Source organism: Chelmon rostratus, chromosome 2, assembly GCF_017976325.1.
Source record: "Chelmon rostratus isolate fCheRos1 chromosome 2, fCheRos1.pri, whole genome shotgun sequence".
Taxonomy (NCBI): domain Eukaryota; kingdom Metazoa; phylum Chordata; class Actinopteri; order Chaetodontiformes; family Chaetodontidae; genus Chelmon; species Chelmon rostratus.
In genome coordinates, this window is record NC_055659.1 from 16,642,051 (window position 1) to 16,656,473 (window position 14,423).

Genomic DNA, 14,423 nt, shown 5'->3' on the forward strand with positions numbered 1-14,423 from the left:
TACTGGGCTTGGCGTCTTTAATGGAGCAATACTGGCATCTTCTGGAGTAAATTATATTACTTCATTGATGTTGTTTTGTGTATTAAATTCTGTCATAAACAAATTATACATAATATAGTTGTGTAGTTGTTCATGCAAACAGATATGGACTTGACTTCAGTCAAAGAATCAGGCTCAAGTGGAGAGATATTTGGTTTACAGCTGCTTTATTGCTGAGTTGCAGCACATTCAGCGAACACAGGTGGTCTTTAGCTGTTTTTATTTGTGGTTGTGGTCTATAAAGAATAACTTTAAAAAAAAGAATACTATAATGCACCCTTGTCTTCCCCACTGTAATTGGTATTTTACAGAAGCTGGCATCCTTATTATCACGCAGGCTAAAGTGTTTCTTCTCTTTTCCTTCTTCCCTCTTCAAACTGGCAAATAATATTTACATCCCAAGCTGCCCAGCAGGTGTCATAGAGAAAAATCACACAGGACTGGCTTTGAAACATTGTCCAGTTATTGCATTGTCTGTTAATCTGACTCACATAAAGCAACAGCTGAACAACTGACATATCATTGCAACACATCTATTGGACCACGTAGACTTAATGTCAGGAGGGAGACATTTTAATACCTTTTTTCATATCATCACAAATTTGGCTTGAATATATCAATACTGTTGAGCTTCAGATATTAGAGAACCGTTATTCTGCCAACCAAATTGTGCTTTTCGTGTTTCCACTAGAGCTTATAACATGCAAAATATATGCACAATATGATTTAAAACAGGCTTCATGTTTATGAAAGTGACCACTTGACGTAGCTGATGTAGTTAGACGATTTGAAGTGGTTTCATTTGTAAAGTTAAATGTAACTACAAGGAAATTAGACAGCGACGTCCTATCTTAAAGGTTTTATTTTTTAATTGTGCCCTGGATATGGTTTATAAATATCAAAGTGGCCACCATTATGCGACCTGCTTATCACACAAATCCCATATTAAAGTGAGAAGAAGGGAAATAATTATTACAATCATTTAAAACGCACTTTTAACTGCATCGAACCGCAATACGCTTTTATTATGAAGGTGAACAAACGGAAGTGGCAGTTGAATTGTCGCTAACCTCACACTTGTGTCCCTCGGTCTAAAATCGATAAGTGATTGGTTTTCTTGATTTTGTGGGTCTGGTAACGTGCTCACAGAAGGTAAGCACACAACTATGTCAAGTGGACTGAAATGTAAGCAGAAATATTTTCCACGCTAGTGTCGTCGATGTTCTTGGCGGTAACGTTAGCTTTGTAACGTTAGACGCAGTTACAGTGATGCCTTTGTCTCGGCTCTAACTAGGTGATGTTGAGGGCTAACCGTTAACTGTAGCTAACGTTAGCTGCTGTGTGGTCCGTACCTGTCCGCCCTGACTGACAGGTACGTGGACAGCCGCTGCTCTGTGTGCTAGCTTACTGCTGCTGTGGGCGCAGCGGGCTGCGGTCAGTGCGCAGCTACATGACATCTGAGGGAGCGGTTAACGTGTTTGGTCGGTCAGACCTCCAGACACGCCGGCATCATTGGTGTCCGTTCACAGAAATGCCATCCCAGGTGATGAGAGTCAGCTGGTGTGGTTGTCACCTTTTCTAATATGGAAACAAGGGATATGAAAGCTACTAGGAGAGCAGATCCTGAGGAAAAACACCATTGAATTGCTTATTTCTGTTGACTTTTGAGACTTTAAATTTGATACCCGTGTCTATTGGGTGCTCATTCATCATTCAAGTTCATTTGGGGTGACATGACATCACTCATCATGGATGACATGTGGGTGTTTGCCATTAAATATTTTCTACCATATCTTCAGAAATATCCCTTCCTTTCCCCCATTTTTTAAAGAACATTTAAAGGTGAGATTCAAAGGGCCTTTTTTAGTGGAGGACATGCTGGCCTGCTCACAGTAGGAAAAGCACAGGTCTAAATGATAAAATGAATGATGGCTGCATTCTGTTTAGCTGCTTCAGTTTCAGGGTCATTTCAGAGCTCTCAAGGACATAGTAATAGAACGGAGTCGTATTAGTAACAGCTGCACTTTTCCTACTGCAACAAGTCAACATGTGTACTGTGAAAAACCCTATTAGTCATCAATAATTGCTCAGTCCTTCTGCAGTGGTAACAAAAGCCTCCTCCTTCACAGCAGTAGTCAGCAGTAGGGCTGCATGTAATGATTATTTCATTGTTGAGACATCTGTCGACTATTTGATGCACGAATATATAATAAATAAATAATGCAAAATGTCAGATAATGGTGACAAATGTCTATCAGTGTGTTCCCGAAGCCCATGATCAAATGTTGTGTTTTGTCCACAACCCAAAGATATTCGGTTCACTGTCATAAAGGAGAAAAAAAAACAGAAATTATCCATATTTAAGAAGCTGGAATCAGTGTTTTGAGGGTTTTTTTGGTAAAGAAAAAAAATTACTCAAATTGGTTATCAAAATAGTTGCCGATTAATTTGATAGTTGACAACTAATTGATCACTCGTTGCAGCTGTAGTCAGCAGAGCATTTGAAGCCATTTTCAAACCTTAAGCCAACTTTGTTCTGTTAAATATAGAAAATATGAAACTGCCATTTATGTGTAGCATTAAATAAGACAACAACTGCATGTCATGACTCACAATATTAAAAAAAAGGCCCCACTCTCCACCATAAGCCACCGGCACAGTAGATCTAAATGTTAATCCATCAAGCAATAATTGTGACAACTAAAGTGAGCAAAAACACACTGAGTGGGAGGGTGTGCCAGTTGTAGCTATAGTTAGACAATTAGCTCAGCAGTTGTGTTTTACAATGAATTCACTTTATTGAAGATTAGGACCAGTGTTTGGTGGAAGGAATCATTAAGGAATGGCACTTCTTTTCATAGAGGAACACTTCTGTACCTCGACAACAGAATATTAAATGTTTCTAGCTCTAACGTAAGATTTCCTCCATGGCTCTTTACCTCAGGGATTCGTCATGGCCTTGAAAAGGAGAAGGGCGACATCCCCCTCTAGCAGTGTGAGTGGAGGAGATTTTGATGATAACCAGACTTCATCGTTAGTGTCTTCAATTGGGAGAAAGAGGAGAAGGACTTCAAACATTCCAACTGTGGATCCTGTAATTTTTTACAAATTTCAGTCACTGTTTTTCTTTGAACATTCTTCCTGTGCAGATTAAGTAGTTGACATGGAAAAGGATGTGTTCACTGATTCATCCCTGCCTTGCAGATTGCTGTATGTCATGAACTGTACAACACAATCAGAGATTACAAGGACGACCAGGGCAGGATGTTGTGTGAGCTGTTCATCAGAGCCCCCAAACGGAGGTGAGGAAAGGGATGAGTGGTCAGTAGATATGTGCATATAGTTACATCCCTTAATATCAGTCAAGAAATGCAACATGAACATGAGACACAGAAAATGTGCAAGTACCCATTTCTTACAGGAATCAACCAGACTATTACCATGTGGTGTCTCAGCCTATTGACATGATGAAGATTCAGCAGAAATTAAAGATGGAGGAGTATGATGATGTTGAACAACTCACCAATGACTTTCAGCTGTTATTCAACAATGCAAAAACATATTACAAGGTAATATTGCATAAAGCTGTGGGCAGAAATTCTATCTATGTATTGCTCAGGCTGTGTGCCTACATGAATCTGTATGTTGTGCCCGTCTAGTCTGACAGTCCAGAGTACAAGGCAGCCTGTAAACTGTGGGACCTTTACCTGCGAACCAAGAATGAATTTGTTCAGCGAGGGGAATATGATGAGGATGATGAAGATGGGTTCGATGCGCAAGACAACCCTGGAGGGTCCACTGAGGATGAGGTGACACTCACACACCCTGCTGATAAGACTTTTTTAAAAATTTATTTTAATTTACTTATTGAAGTATGAGATGACTTACCATACTATTGTTACAGTGCTCATGTTAATATTTCCATTCTACGATAACAACTGCGTTGCCTTTATAAGAACATTATTTTTAATAAGCTCCATTACTGACCATGTTGTGTGTTCTGTATATTCCTTATTGATTTTAAGAGGACGGTATGCAGCTCAGGTGCCTCTTGTTACAAGATATTGTTGGCTGCAGCAAGGAAATTATTGAAAAGTGAAGCCCCACTGAAAGCAGACTTATCTCTCAGATTTGACTTATGCCTCTGATGAAGTTATGTGTTTGATTCTTGACCTCTTGTGTGTGACAGAATGCACCTACCTGCTTGAAAGAGGTCCTTGAGCAGCTCCTCGATGCTGTGGTGTCTTATACTGAGCCCACCGGCCGCCTGGTCAGCGAGCTGTTCCAGAAGCTTCCCTCCAAGATGGTATGAGCAAATTCAGCGTGACTTAAGTCATTATCAGTCAAATGAGTTTGATGCTTTGATGCATCATTTGCCCTTTTTTTCGTTTAGCAATATCCAGATTATTATGCCATCATTAAGGAACCAATAGATCTGAAAATCATCGCTCAAAAGATTCAGGTACACTGTTTCCTTTACTCTGTTGAATATTGATTTAATTGTTCGCAATGTTTTGTTGATAAAATGTCCAATAAATGTTTTGCTTTTAGTTGGGCCACTACAGAGGTGTCAGTGCCATGGCTAAAGATATCGATTTGCTAGTAAAGAATGCCAAAACTTACAATGAGCCTGGATCACAAGTGTTTAAGGTAAGTGTGTAACTGAGAATATGATAGACGCGGGAAGTCATTGACTGTGTTTGATGTACAAACCCTGATGATCCTCCCTTTTGTTCCAGGATGCAAACACCATCAAAAAGATTTTTTCACAAAAGAAGTCTGAGATGGAACACGGAGAACCGATCAAGTCCAGCATTCGTATCAGGTAAACAGGAGACTGCACTGGGAATAATGTGGAATGGCTGACAGCTGTCAAGCTAACATGTTAGTGTTGGGAATTTTGGGAATCACTTTCTCTGCCATTCTTGTACTACTAGCTGGCCATCCAATCATTTCATTCGGGGCTGAATGATTGGATGGGCTTATTACATGCCTACGACAGCCACAGATGCCAGATTTCTTTTCTTTCTTTTTTTTGTCAGAGCATTTGATTTATTGTTTGCTGTCACGATGTAGAGAGAATTCAACAAATATAACAAAAAATGCTTCTAAACTATCCACTCTAGCTTTAGCGTTAGATTTTTACTGTGTTGCTCTTCTTCTTCTTCTTCTGTCTGTCTGTCTGTCTGTCAGGAACAGAAGGTCTGCCCAGGGAGACCGCCTCTCAGCTATCACCATGGCCCTTCAGTATGAAAGTGATGAGGAGGGCATACTTTCTGGTACATCTTCACCTCATTATCCACATAAAACACACACATGCATCCACTGGGCATTCATAAAGATGCTCTGTGCAGTCTGCAACGAATGCTTCTTATTGATGGGTGTGTCATCATTTATCACCTGTGTTTCTCAGGCTCTGTCCACTATGATGAGGGAGAATCTGAGGCAGAGAGTATGACCTCTAACATAGACATGAGTAATCCCATCTTCCAGCTGTATGAGGCCGTCCGAGGTGCCAGGAATAGCCAGGGCCAGCTGATCTCTGAGCCTTTCTTGCAGCTGCCCTCCAGGAAGGACTACCCCGACTACTACCACCAGATCAGTCAACCCATCTGCCTCCATCAGATCAAGTATGACAACACCGCTACTGATCTAACTCAGTGTGTGTGTGCATGTCTGTGTCCACAAAGGCCTGTCAATGCAGATTTTATGTTTTGACTTTTTTTTTGTTTGTTTTTATTTAAATCCCCTTTTAAGATTCATTAAAAATAGATAACCTAAAGTAGCCTCTTAAAATGGTATTCAGTTTGGATTCAGGGTTTAATACCAGTTTAAGTTAGTATGTATGTATATCAATTAATTTCTAAAAGGGCATGTTTTTATTGTTATTATGTCATATTTTTTGCATAGTTGTTTATCTGGTCAATTTTGGATTACTTTTTTAAAATGATTTTAGAGATAAAATGTACATGAGGTCTTTTTATCAGCAAGGTCGACTATCACATCTACCAGAACAATTCCATATTTCTGACTGGCCAGTAGTTTGTTCATTTGTTTTTATTGCTGTGGAAAAAGTTAGTAACGATGACACAGAAATTTGACTTTTTATAGATCCTTTCCAAGAATCAGAATTTACAAACACTCCCTGGATGGAAACCCATTTTTTCTTCATGTTTTCATCATCGATTTGTTTTATTTTGTTTCACCAACGTTCTCTCTTTTTTTATTTTCTACCCCTGCGGCATCACACACACTCACTGTGCAGTACAGTATTTCTGTGCCCTCCTTCCCAAATGTGAGAGCCCGTAATTCCCCACAGGAACAAGATGAAGAACAACGAATACGAGAGTGTTGAGCATGTTGACTCTGATCTGACGCTGATGTTTGAGAATGCCAAACGCTACAATGTTCCTCACTCGTCCATCTACAAGCGTGCGCTCAAACTGCAGCACATTCAGCAGGTCAGTATCAGTGCATGCACATCATATTTGTGGTGTTTTCAAGAGGCATTATAACTGTTTGATATATATGTTACCTGTTAACCGTCTAGATGAAGAGGAAAGAGCTTTTGCAGAGAGATGATGACGATGGAGACAGCATGCTCTCCTCTGCCACATCTGACACCAGTAGCACCAAACGAAAAAGGTTTGCCATCCGTCATATTTAACTCCATCAGCTCTGTGTAGTAGTACTTTGTTGTTTTGTGGGAGTTTGACTTACCTTTTGTTTCCAGTCACAAGAAGAACACAAAGAAAAACCGAATGAAAATCCTCTTAGCTACTGTGACCGAGGCACGAGAAGCTGGCACCGGTCGGAGACTGTGTGACCTCTTCATGGTCAAGCCCTCAAAGAAGGACTATCCCGACTACTACAAGGTCATCTTGGAACCAATGGACCTCAGGACCATTGAGCACAACATCCGCTCTGACAAGTACATGACAGAAGATGCAATGGTGGAGGATATGAGGCTGATGTTCCGCAATGCTCGACACTACAATGAAGAAGGTTCCCAGGTAACAGCTGTTTGGCATTTGTCTCTAGTTTTCATTGGTGCTTTTATTAGTGTTTAGTCTGTATGTCTTTTTCATTACCATTTCTGAGTCTGAAATGTCTGCTGTTGCAAAGAAGAGTCCACTTAGGAATTAGCTGTAAAGTGGATAGATTGAGATGGCGATGGTAAGAATTAACTAAAAAGGAACTTTAACCTGAGGAACCTGGAGCTCCTCATGATGAACTTATTTGTCGTGTTCAAGGTCTACAATGATGCTGACATCCTAGAGAAAATAATGAAAGACAAACGCAGAGATCTCGGGCCAGCAACAGATGACGATGACATGATGTCGCCAAAATTAAAAATAAGTATGTCTCTTAGTCAGGCAGATTAACATTAATTGACTTAATAAAATTCAAGCAAATGTATGAGTTTGTTACCTGTCAAGCAGTGGGAAGGTTGGTTATCGTTAAAACACATACACTTTGTTTGATTGCAGGAAAGAACAGCATTACTCTGAAGAAGTCCAAGTACTTAACACCCTTACAACAGAAGCTGAATGAGCTTTATGAGGCCGTCAAGAACTACATAGATAAGCGGGGCCGTCGCCTCAGCACAATCTTCCTGCGGCTGCCGTCTCGCGCTGAGCTGCCTGATTACTACATCGCCATAAAGAAACCTGTGGACATGGAGAAGATCAAGAGCCACATGTTGGCTAATAAGTACCAGGATGTGGATGCTCTGGTAGAGGACTTGGTGCTCATGTTCAACAACGCCTGCACTTACAACGAGCCCGAGTCTCTGATCTACCGCGACGCCCTAGTGCTGCACAGGGTGCTGTTAGAGACGAGGCGTGACCTGGAGGGGGGAGATGACGCCCATGTGCCCGATGTGCCCCGTCTCATACAGGAGCTCATCCGCAGTCTCTTCGTCTCTGTGCTCGGTCATCAAGATGACGAGGGCCGCTGCTACAGTGATTCACTCGCTGAGATTCCTGCCCTAGACCCTGCATATCCTGAGAAGCCACGACTCAATTTTGAGATTATCAGGACTAATGTGGATCGAGGGAGGTATAAGAGGCTGGACGTGTTCCAGGACCACATGTTTGAAGTGCTGGAAAAGGCCAGACGATTGAACAGGTGAGGTACTGTTGACCATCCTGTGCAAAACCAAATCAGTTGTCGGATCGTCTTGTTATGCATTAATGTTATTGGATTATTGTATGAAAAGAAAGTCAAAGTGTTGTGACACTATGTTCATTGCAGGACTGATTCGGAGATCTTTGAAGATGCTGTGGAGCTGCAGCAGTTCCTCATCAGGATCAGAGATGAGCTATGTAAGAACGGAGAGATCTTGATGTCTCCTGCTCTCAGCTACACCTCCAAACACCTGCACAGCGATGTGGAAAAGGAGAAGAAAGAGAAGCTCCCCAAGGAGTTTGAGGAGGACAAAATCAAGAGGGAAGAGGAAAAAAGGGGTATTCTGTTCAATATATATTAAAGGACACTGCACATAGAAGTTCCATCATGCATTGTCTCAGCATATACTGTCGCAATGTTTCACTGACTCAGTTGTGAATTCCCAGAAGCTGAGAAGAGAGAGGACTCTGTTGGAGGATCATGGCAGTCTAGCCTGCAACGCACATACAGTCAGGACTGCAGCTTCAAAGACAGTATGTACCACGTGGGAGATTACGTGTATGTGGAGCCTGCAGAGCCAAACCTCCAGCCTCACATCATTTACATTGAACGCCTTTGGCAAGACGACACTGGTCAGTCTCATTTTTGCATTTAGTCAATTTTTCAATTAGTTTTTTCACATTTTCTGCAAGATTTTTAGCTTTTTAGCTTTTATTGAGACCTGTTTTAATAAATGCAGGTGAGAAGTGGCTGTATGGCTGCTGGTTCTACAGGCCAAATGAAACGTTTCATCTCGCCACAAGGAAGTTCTTGGAGAAGGAAGTTTTTAAGAGTGACTATTACAACAAAGCTCCTGTTAGCAAGATTCTGGGCAAATGTGTGGTCATGTTTGTAAAGGTGAGCTCTGTCGTTTTCCTGTACATTTGTTAGATTTACGTTTTGCTTTTGAGCAATGGCTTATTGAATGTGTGATGACCAAGTGTTTTTTGTGTGTGGAATTTAAGGAGTACTTCAAACTTCACCCAGAGGGCTTCAGAGCCGAGGACGTCTACGTCTGTGAATCACGCTACTCTGCCAAGTCCAAGTCCTTCAAGAAGATCAAGATGTGGGCCATGCCCTTGAGCTCTGTTCGGTTTCTTCCCAGAGAGATACCTCTACCTGTCGTCCGAGTGGCATCCATGTTTGCCCCCAAACAAGAGGAGAAACCACCAGAGATAGCTGATGAAAGTAAAATGACAGATGGTATTGTAGACAAGGTAAATGCCAGTTTCTTTGTTTATCCATTAAAAAATTATAGTGGACCTGTGATAAAACAGTCTACTGTCAGGAACATAATTTGTGTCAGCAGGAGAGAGAGGATGTGCCAATGGATATGACCAATGGGGAGCCGGGGTGTCAGTACTACGAGCAGCTCTGCTACAACAATCTGTGGCTGAAAGTGGGAGACTGTGTTTACATTGGTTCACATGGACTAGTGCGCCACCGAGTGGGCAGGTAGAGGAAATACATATATATTTACAGGACATGCTTACAGTATTCTGTTTTGAATGGTTGTGCATTGCTGGAGTGGATAAAAGGATTCAGTTTAAACTTGCCAAAGCTGATATTTTGTTTAATTTCTGTAAGAATTTTCTTGATTAAGGCACACAAGCAAATTAATGCAAAGGGTCGAAGTGTTGTTGGTTTTTTTCCAACTGACAATGATAGTTGACCAGGCATGTCACCTTCTTCCCATCAATCGTGGACACTCAAACTCTATATTGTGGTCGGAAAGTATGATGTGCAGGGATCTTGGCGCAGTGGCATGGTCATGTCTTTGAAACTATACAAAGGCTCTCTCATTTCCAGCATCTCTAATGCAACTTATTTTTAAAAATACCTTGAACAGGATTGAGAAAATGTGGATGCGAGATGGAGCAGGCTACTTCTTCGGTCCAATCTTCATCCATCCAGAGGAAACCGAGCATGAGCCGACCAAGATGTTCTACAAGAAGGAAGTGTTCCTCAGCAACCTTGAGGAGACTTGTCCTATGACCTGCATCATCGGTACCCTCCTACCTAAACAAAATACCAGCACTTTGTACTCCAACATGCTGCAGTGTATAAAGTTGCATGTGTGTAGTTCATAGAAATCATTTAATGCATTCGCTGAGTCGGTTTTCTTGTTTCATAGGGAAGTGTGTAGTGTCGTCCTTCAAAGACTATCTGTCATGTCGGCCAACTGAAGTGCCTGAGGAGAATGTTCTGCTCTGTGAGAGCCGCTACATTGAGAGTGAGAAGCAGATGAAGAAGTTCAAGGGTCTCAAGCGTTTTTCACTCTCTGGGAAGGTGGTGGAGGATGAAACTTACTATTTTAGGTGAAAAACCTTTACATGCTGTAAATGAACTGTTGGCAGTAGGACAGAAAAGATACAAATCTTTCAGATCAGAGACACTTTATCCTCCTTTGTAGTTAAATCTTTGGTTGTGTCCTTTGTGATTGTCTATGCCTGTTTTCCAGTTTAGTAAGAGTATAGCATCAAGTCCCTCCTAACTGGAGGATTTATTTGGAAAGGTGGATAAATTGCACAGTATTTTTCTGATTATCTTACACAGGAAGCTCATAGTACCCCAGAAGGAGCCATCCCCTCTGCTGGACAGGAAAATTGAGGAACTGGAGGCAAAGTTTGCTGATATGACAGATGAGGAGCTAGAGGATCTTGGGGATGATGATGGCGAGCTAGGAGACCAGTCTCTTCCTCAGATGCAGTCCTCCATGTCTGGTGACATGGATATCTTGCCTTACACTCCCCCGCAGGTGAGGGTGGAAGCTTTTCAAATTACCAAGCGATTCTGTAGCTTGTAGCATTTTTGTGAACACTTGTCCTGTGTTTGGTTGCCAGTCCACGCCAAAATCCATAAAAGGCCTTTCAAAGAAGGAGGGCTCAAAGCGGAAGATCAACATGAGTGGCTATATCCTGTTCAGCAGCGAGATGCGAGCGGTCATCAAAGCCCAGCACCCAGACTTCTCCTTTGGGGAGCTGAGCCGCCTTGTTGGCACAGAGTGGAGGAACCTGGAAAGCTCCAAGAAAGCAGAATATGAAGGTGAGCAGAACCCCTTTAAATTCTAGTCTTGATCCACACGTTTGTGTTTCAAGAAATGTGAACCACATGAAGTTAACGCCCTGTGCTCGTCTTTATTGTGCTGCAGAGCGAGCAGCTAAAGTGGCCGAGCAGCAGGAGCGTGAGAGGACCCAGCATCAGACATCCCCTAGAGCAGGTACCCCAGTAGGGGCACTGATGGGGGTGGTGCCTCCCCCAACCCCCATGGGGATGCTAGATCCCAGCATGACGCCTGTGTCAGGTAACCCCTCATAGATGCAGATGGATCTCCAGTGTACACTAGAGGGCTGGAATAAGAAGCTGAACTGCTAGATATATTCACATTTTTCTAAGTATTCCTAATCACCCCCATGTTAGCGTGTTTGTGATGTTGTAGTGTTGTGATTTAATTTCATGTTGCCTCTAACATCATTTGAAAAGCCCAAACCTTGATTGTCGTACAGTACTCTTTCTTCTTCCACCTTCACATCATGGTAGACTCCACATGTATTTGAATGCAGAACATGAAGTGGAAAGGTTGCTGTGCGCCATTTGAGAATTGGGACGAGTTAGTGCCTGATAGTAGAGCATGTGCACAAACTTGTTTTCATTGTGCATTTTTCATTTGTGCTGCTTTTCTTTCCATTCATATCCATCATAATGATCTGGTGATTATATGAAAGCGTATATATTAACATTTCTGCATGCTTGGTAGTGAAGTAGTTGATGCATGTTTGACGGATGCATGTTGCTGTCTTGTGTTACTGCTGTTCCTTCTTAACAAGGTATGATGGGTGCATATAGGTCAGCTATGATGCCCCGAAGGGGCCACGTTGCAGGCATGGTTAGTAAGACTGGCATACCACCACATCACATGAGGGTGCCTGTCTTTCCCCAACATCTCCTGCCCGCTATGCCTGGGTTTCCTGGAATGCCATGCTTTGGTAAGAGTGCTGTCATAGCCACCCCACCTGCCACGCAGTTGCTTCCTGTCTACCAATCTGACTCGCTGGAGGGGATACCTGTACCAATAGGCTGAAGTCCTTGAGTTGATGACTTATCAGTTGAGAGCATATATCCTCAACTGGGGCTTCGTTGTTTTCCTGCTCATTACCATTAGGCTTAATAAGCAAAAAAGTAAATGTGATATCGTAAAAAATATATTCATAATTGGCATTCTTAAGTGCTCTCATGTGATTAAAATGACACTGGTAAAGTTAAGTATTGGACTTTGAATGTAGTATTTGTAATATAAACATTATCAAGTATCCTGCTGCAGCTTTTGACAGCGACTTGATGTTGAATATCCCCACAGGTGTCAGTGGCATGGGAGGTGGACCTGCTGCAGGAAGCATTCATGGATCCCAGGTAATCTGTAAGGCTTTGTAAGAACGAAAGAAATTTTAAACAGGTAACAGGGAAGTGCAGGGAAGTGGTTTATTTGCTAGTCACATGTGCATACTGCGGAATATTTATAAAACACCCACATTAGGATAATCACGTTCAGCCTGGTATTATTGGACTTCACTACTGTGAAATGTCAAAGACAGGTCACGCAGAACAATAATCCACATAGTGATAACATCACTTCAGTGTCAAGGACAGCTCATGCCATGGATCTGACTTAAGCAATGAAAAAGAAATAAAATAACATCCACACTGTCCACAATTTGACTACAGTATGAATGAAATCAGCAGGATTGCCATCTTATCCCTTATGCTAAGATTAGCAGAACAGTTTCTCCATCACTGCCACACTTGGGAACAGACAAACACACACACACACAAAAATGTTTTTTTTTTTTTTTTACTTAGCTGTGTGTTTCTCACTGGTTTAACTCCAAGATAATGAAATATTCAGTGATGCCAAACAGCAAACTAGATAAAGGTTAATGTCAAGTTGTAGATGTCCATCGTTGTCTTTCATACTGGCAAACCTGCTAATGACTGAAGATTGAAGATTTACAAAAAAAAAAGGCTTCTCTGCCGTAACGCGTCTGTGCACCATTTTTTTCCCTTCCGCAGTAGATTAATCCCTGTAGACTGCTGCACAGTATCCCTGAAAAAAGTCCCATTTAGCCATTAATTCAGAACAGGACACAGATACACATCTATGTTCGCAACTTATGTGATGGACTCATTTATGTCAAACTAGATAAACAGAATTTCATATAACAGGAAAAGTAGTGTGTGATCTTATGGGTGTCTTAATGAGCAGGTGTGATTTCAGGAACAGCTGCCCCATCTCCCCCATGTTTTTAATTAATTAAGCCATTTATATTCTCATTAGGTGGGTTTGATGGGCTCAGGGCAGCAGGCTCCACCACCATACCCAGGACAAGGCCAGATAGGACAACCAGCGCTCCAGCAGCCCTCCACCCCAGTGTTTGTGTCCCCACCAGCCAAGTCTCAGCGGCTGCTGCACTCTGAGGCGTACCTCAGATACATTGAGGGCCTTACGGCAGAGTCCTCTACCATTAGCAAGTGGGACCAAACTCTTTCAGGTTAGTCTTGTTTTAGATTTCCAGTGATGAAGTCTACACAAAATGACTCTCACACTGACTAACGTAGATTGGGACATATGTGTTTCTGGGTTAAGCTTGTCCAGCTTTGATGAGTGACCCCTGATTTGAGCATTAATCCATACAGTAGGTTTCAGTTTGCAATGGTCTTCTTGGGGTGCGAGACACTAGCACTGATTTTTTTTTACACACTAATTAAAACCATTCCAAATGTAATGTATATTTGTGTACTTTTAGTTCAAAAACAAGATGTGCGCCTGACAAAAGAGCAAGAGAGCAGACTGCCATCTCACTGGCTGAAGAGTAAGGGGGCCCACAAGACAATGGCAGATGCACTTTGGCGAATCCGCGACCTGATGCTGCGAGACACCCTGAACGTCCGTCAGACGCACAACCTGTAGCATGCTCGTATTCTGAGCCTCTGTTCCCTCTGTGCCTGTGAGACAGGAAGAGGATCAAGCTCACTAAAAGTGTTTATTTTGTGTTGTCATTTAAAAAATGTATTTGTAGTCATAAAAGCTTTCTGTTTTGAAGCTGTTTTTCGTTTTTACATTTCAGATTCTAAGTGCATTATTGTTAATGACTGCCATTCTGTGATGATTGCCTTCATGCTTTCATGATTAAAATGTGAAGAGTTCAGTTTGGCTGCAA

At 42.0% G+C, this 14,423-nt stretch overlaps 1 protein-coding gene across 4 annotated transcripts; it reads left to right on the plus strand.

The window, feature by feature from the left end:
* The first annotated feature begins 2,992 nt into the window (after positions 1-2,992).
* LOC121612251 (protein polybromo-1-like) lies at positions 2,993-14,173 on the plus strand. Of its 4 annotated transcripts, none has more exons than XM_041945003.1 (29): positions 2,993-3,133; positions 3,244-3,341; positions 3,461-3,608; positions 3,699-3,848; positions 4,229-4,345; positions 4,433-4,501; positions 4,591-4,689; positions 4,779-4,864; positions 5,233-5,318; positions 5,453-5,669; positions 6,359-6,500; positions 6,590-6,684; positions 6,773-7,052; positions 7,293-7,398; positions 7,530-8,169; positions 8,296-8,514; positions 8,602-8,801; positions 8,909-9,066; positions 9,174-9,425; positions 9,518-9,663; positions 10,058-10,215; positions 10,343-10,526; positions 10,765-10,966; positions 11,052-11,253; positions 11,360-11,512; positions 12,036-12,200; positions 12,566-12,618; positions 13,541-13,754; positions 14,010-14,173. In XM_041945003.1, exons 1-29 carry the CDS (start codon positions 2,993-2,995, stop codon positions 14,171-14,173), a joined length of 4,944 nt encoding a protein of 1,647 aa, XP_041800937.1. The 4 variants fall into 4 exon arrangements, with proteins under 4 accessions (XP_041800937.1, XP_041800953.1, XP_041800945.1 ...); XM_041945019.1 differs by having other exon boundaries at positions 8,296-8,507; positions 8,616-8,801; positions 9,497-9,663; positions 12,036-12,194; positions 13,568-13,754; XM_041945011.1 differs by having other exon boundaries at positions 8,296-8,507; positions 8,616-8,801; positions 12,036-12,194.
* Positions 14,174-14,423: the final 250 nt, after the last annotated feature.

Coding starts and splice junctions, on each gene's coding strand:
- LOC121612251 (XM_041945003.1), top strand. CDS start 2,993: ATGGCCTTGAAAAGGAGAAGGGCGACATCCCCCTCTAGCAGTGTGAGT. Junction 4,690..4,778: donor CTGGATCACAAGTGTTTAAG/GTAAGTGTGTAA, acceptor CTTTTGTTCCAG/GATGCAAACACCATCAAAAA. Junction 10,527..10,764: donor GATGAAACTTACTATTTTAG/GTGAAAAACCTT, acceptor TATCTTACACAG/GAAGCTCATAGTACCCCAGA.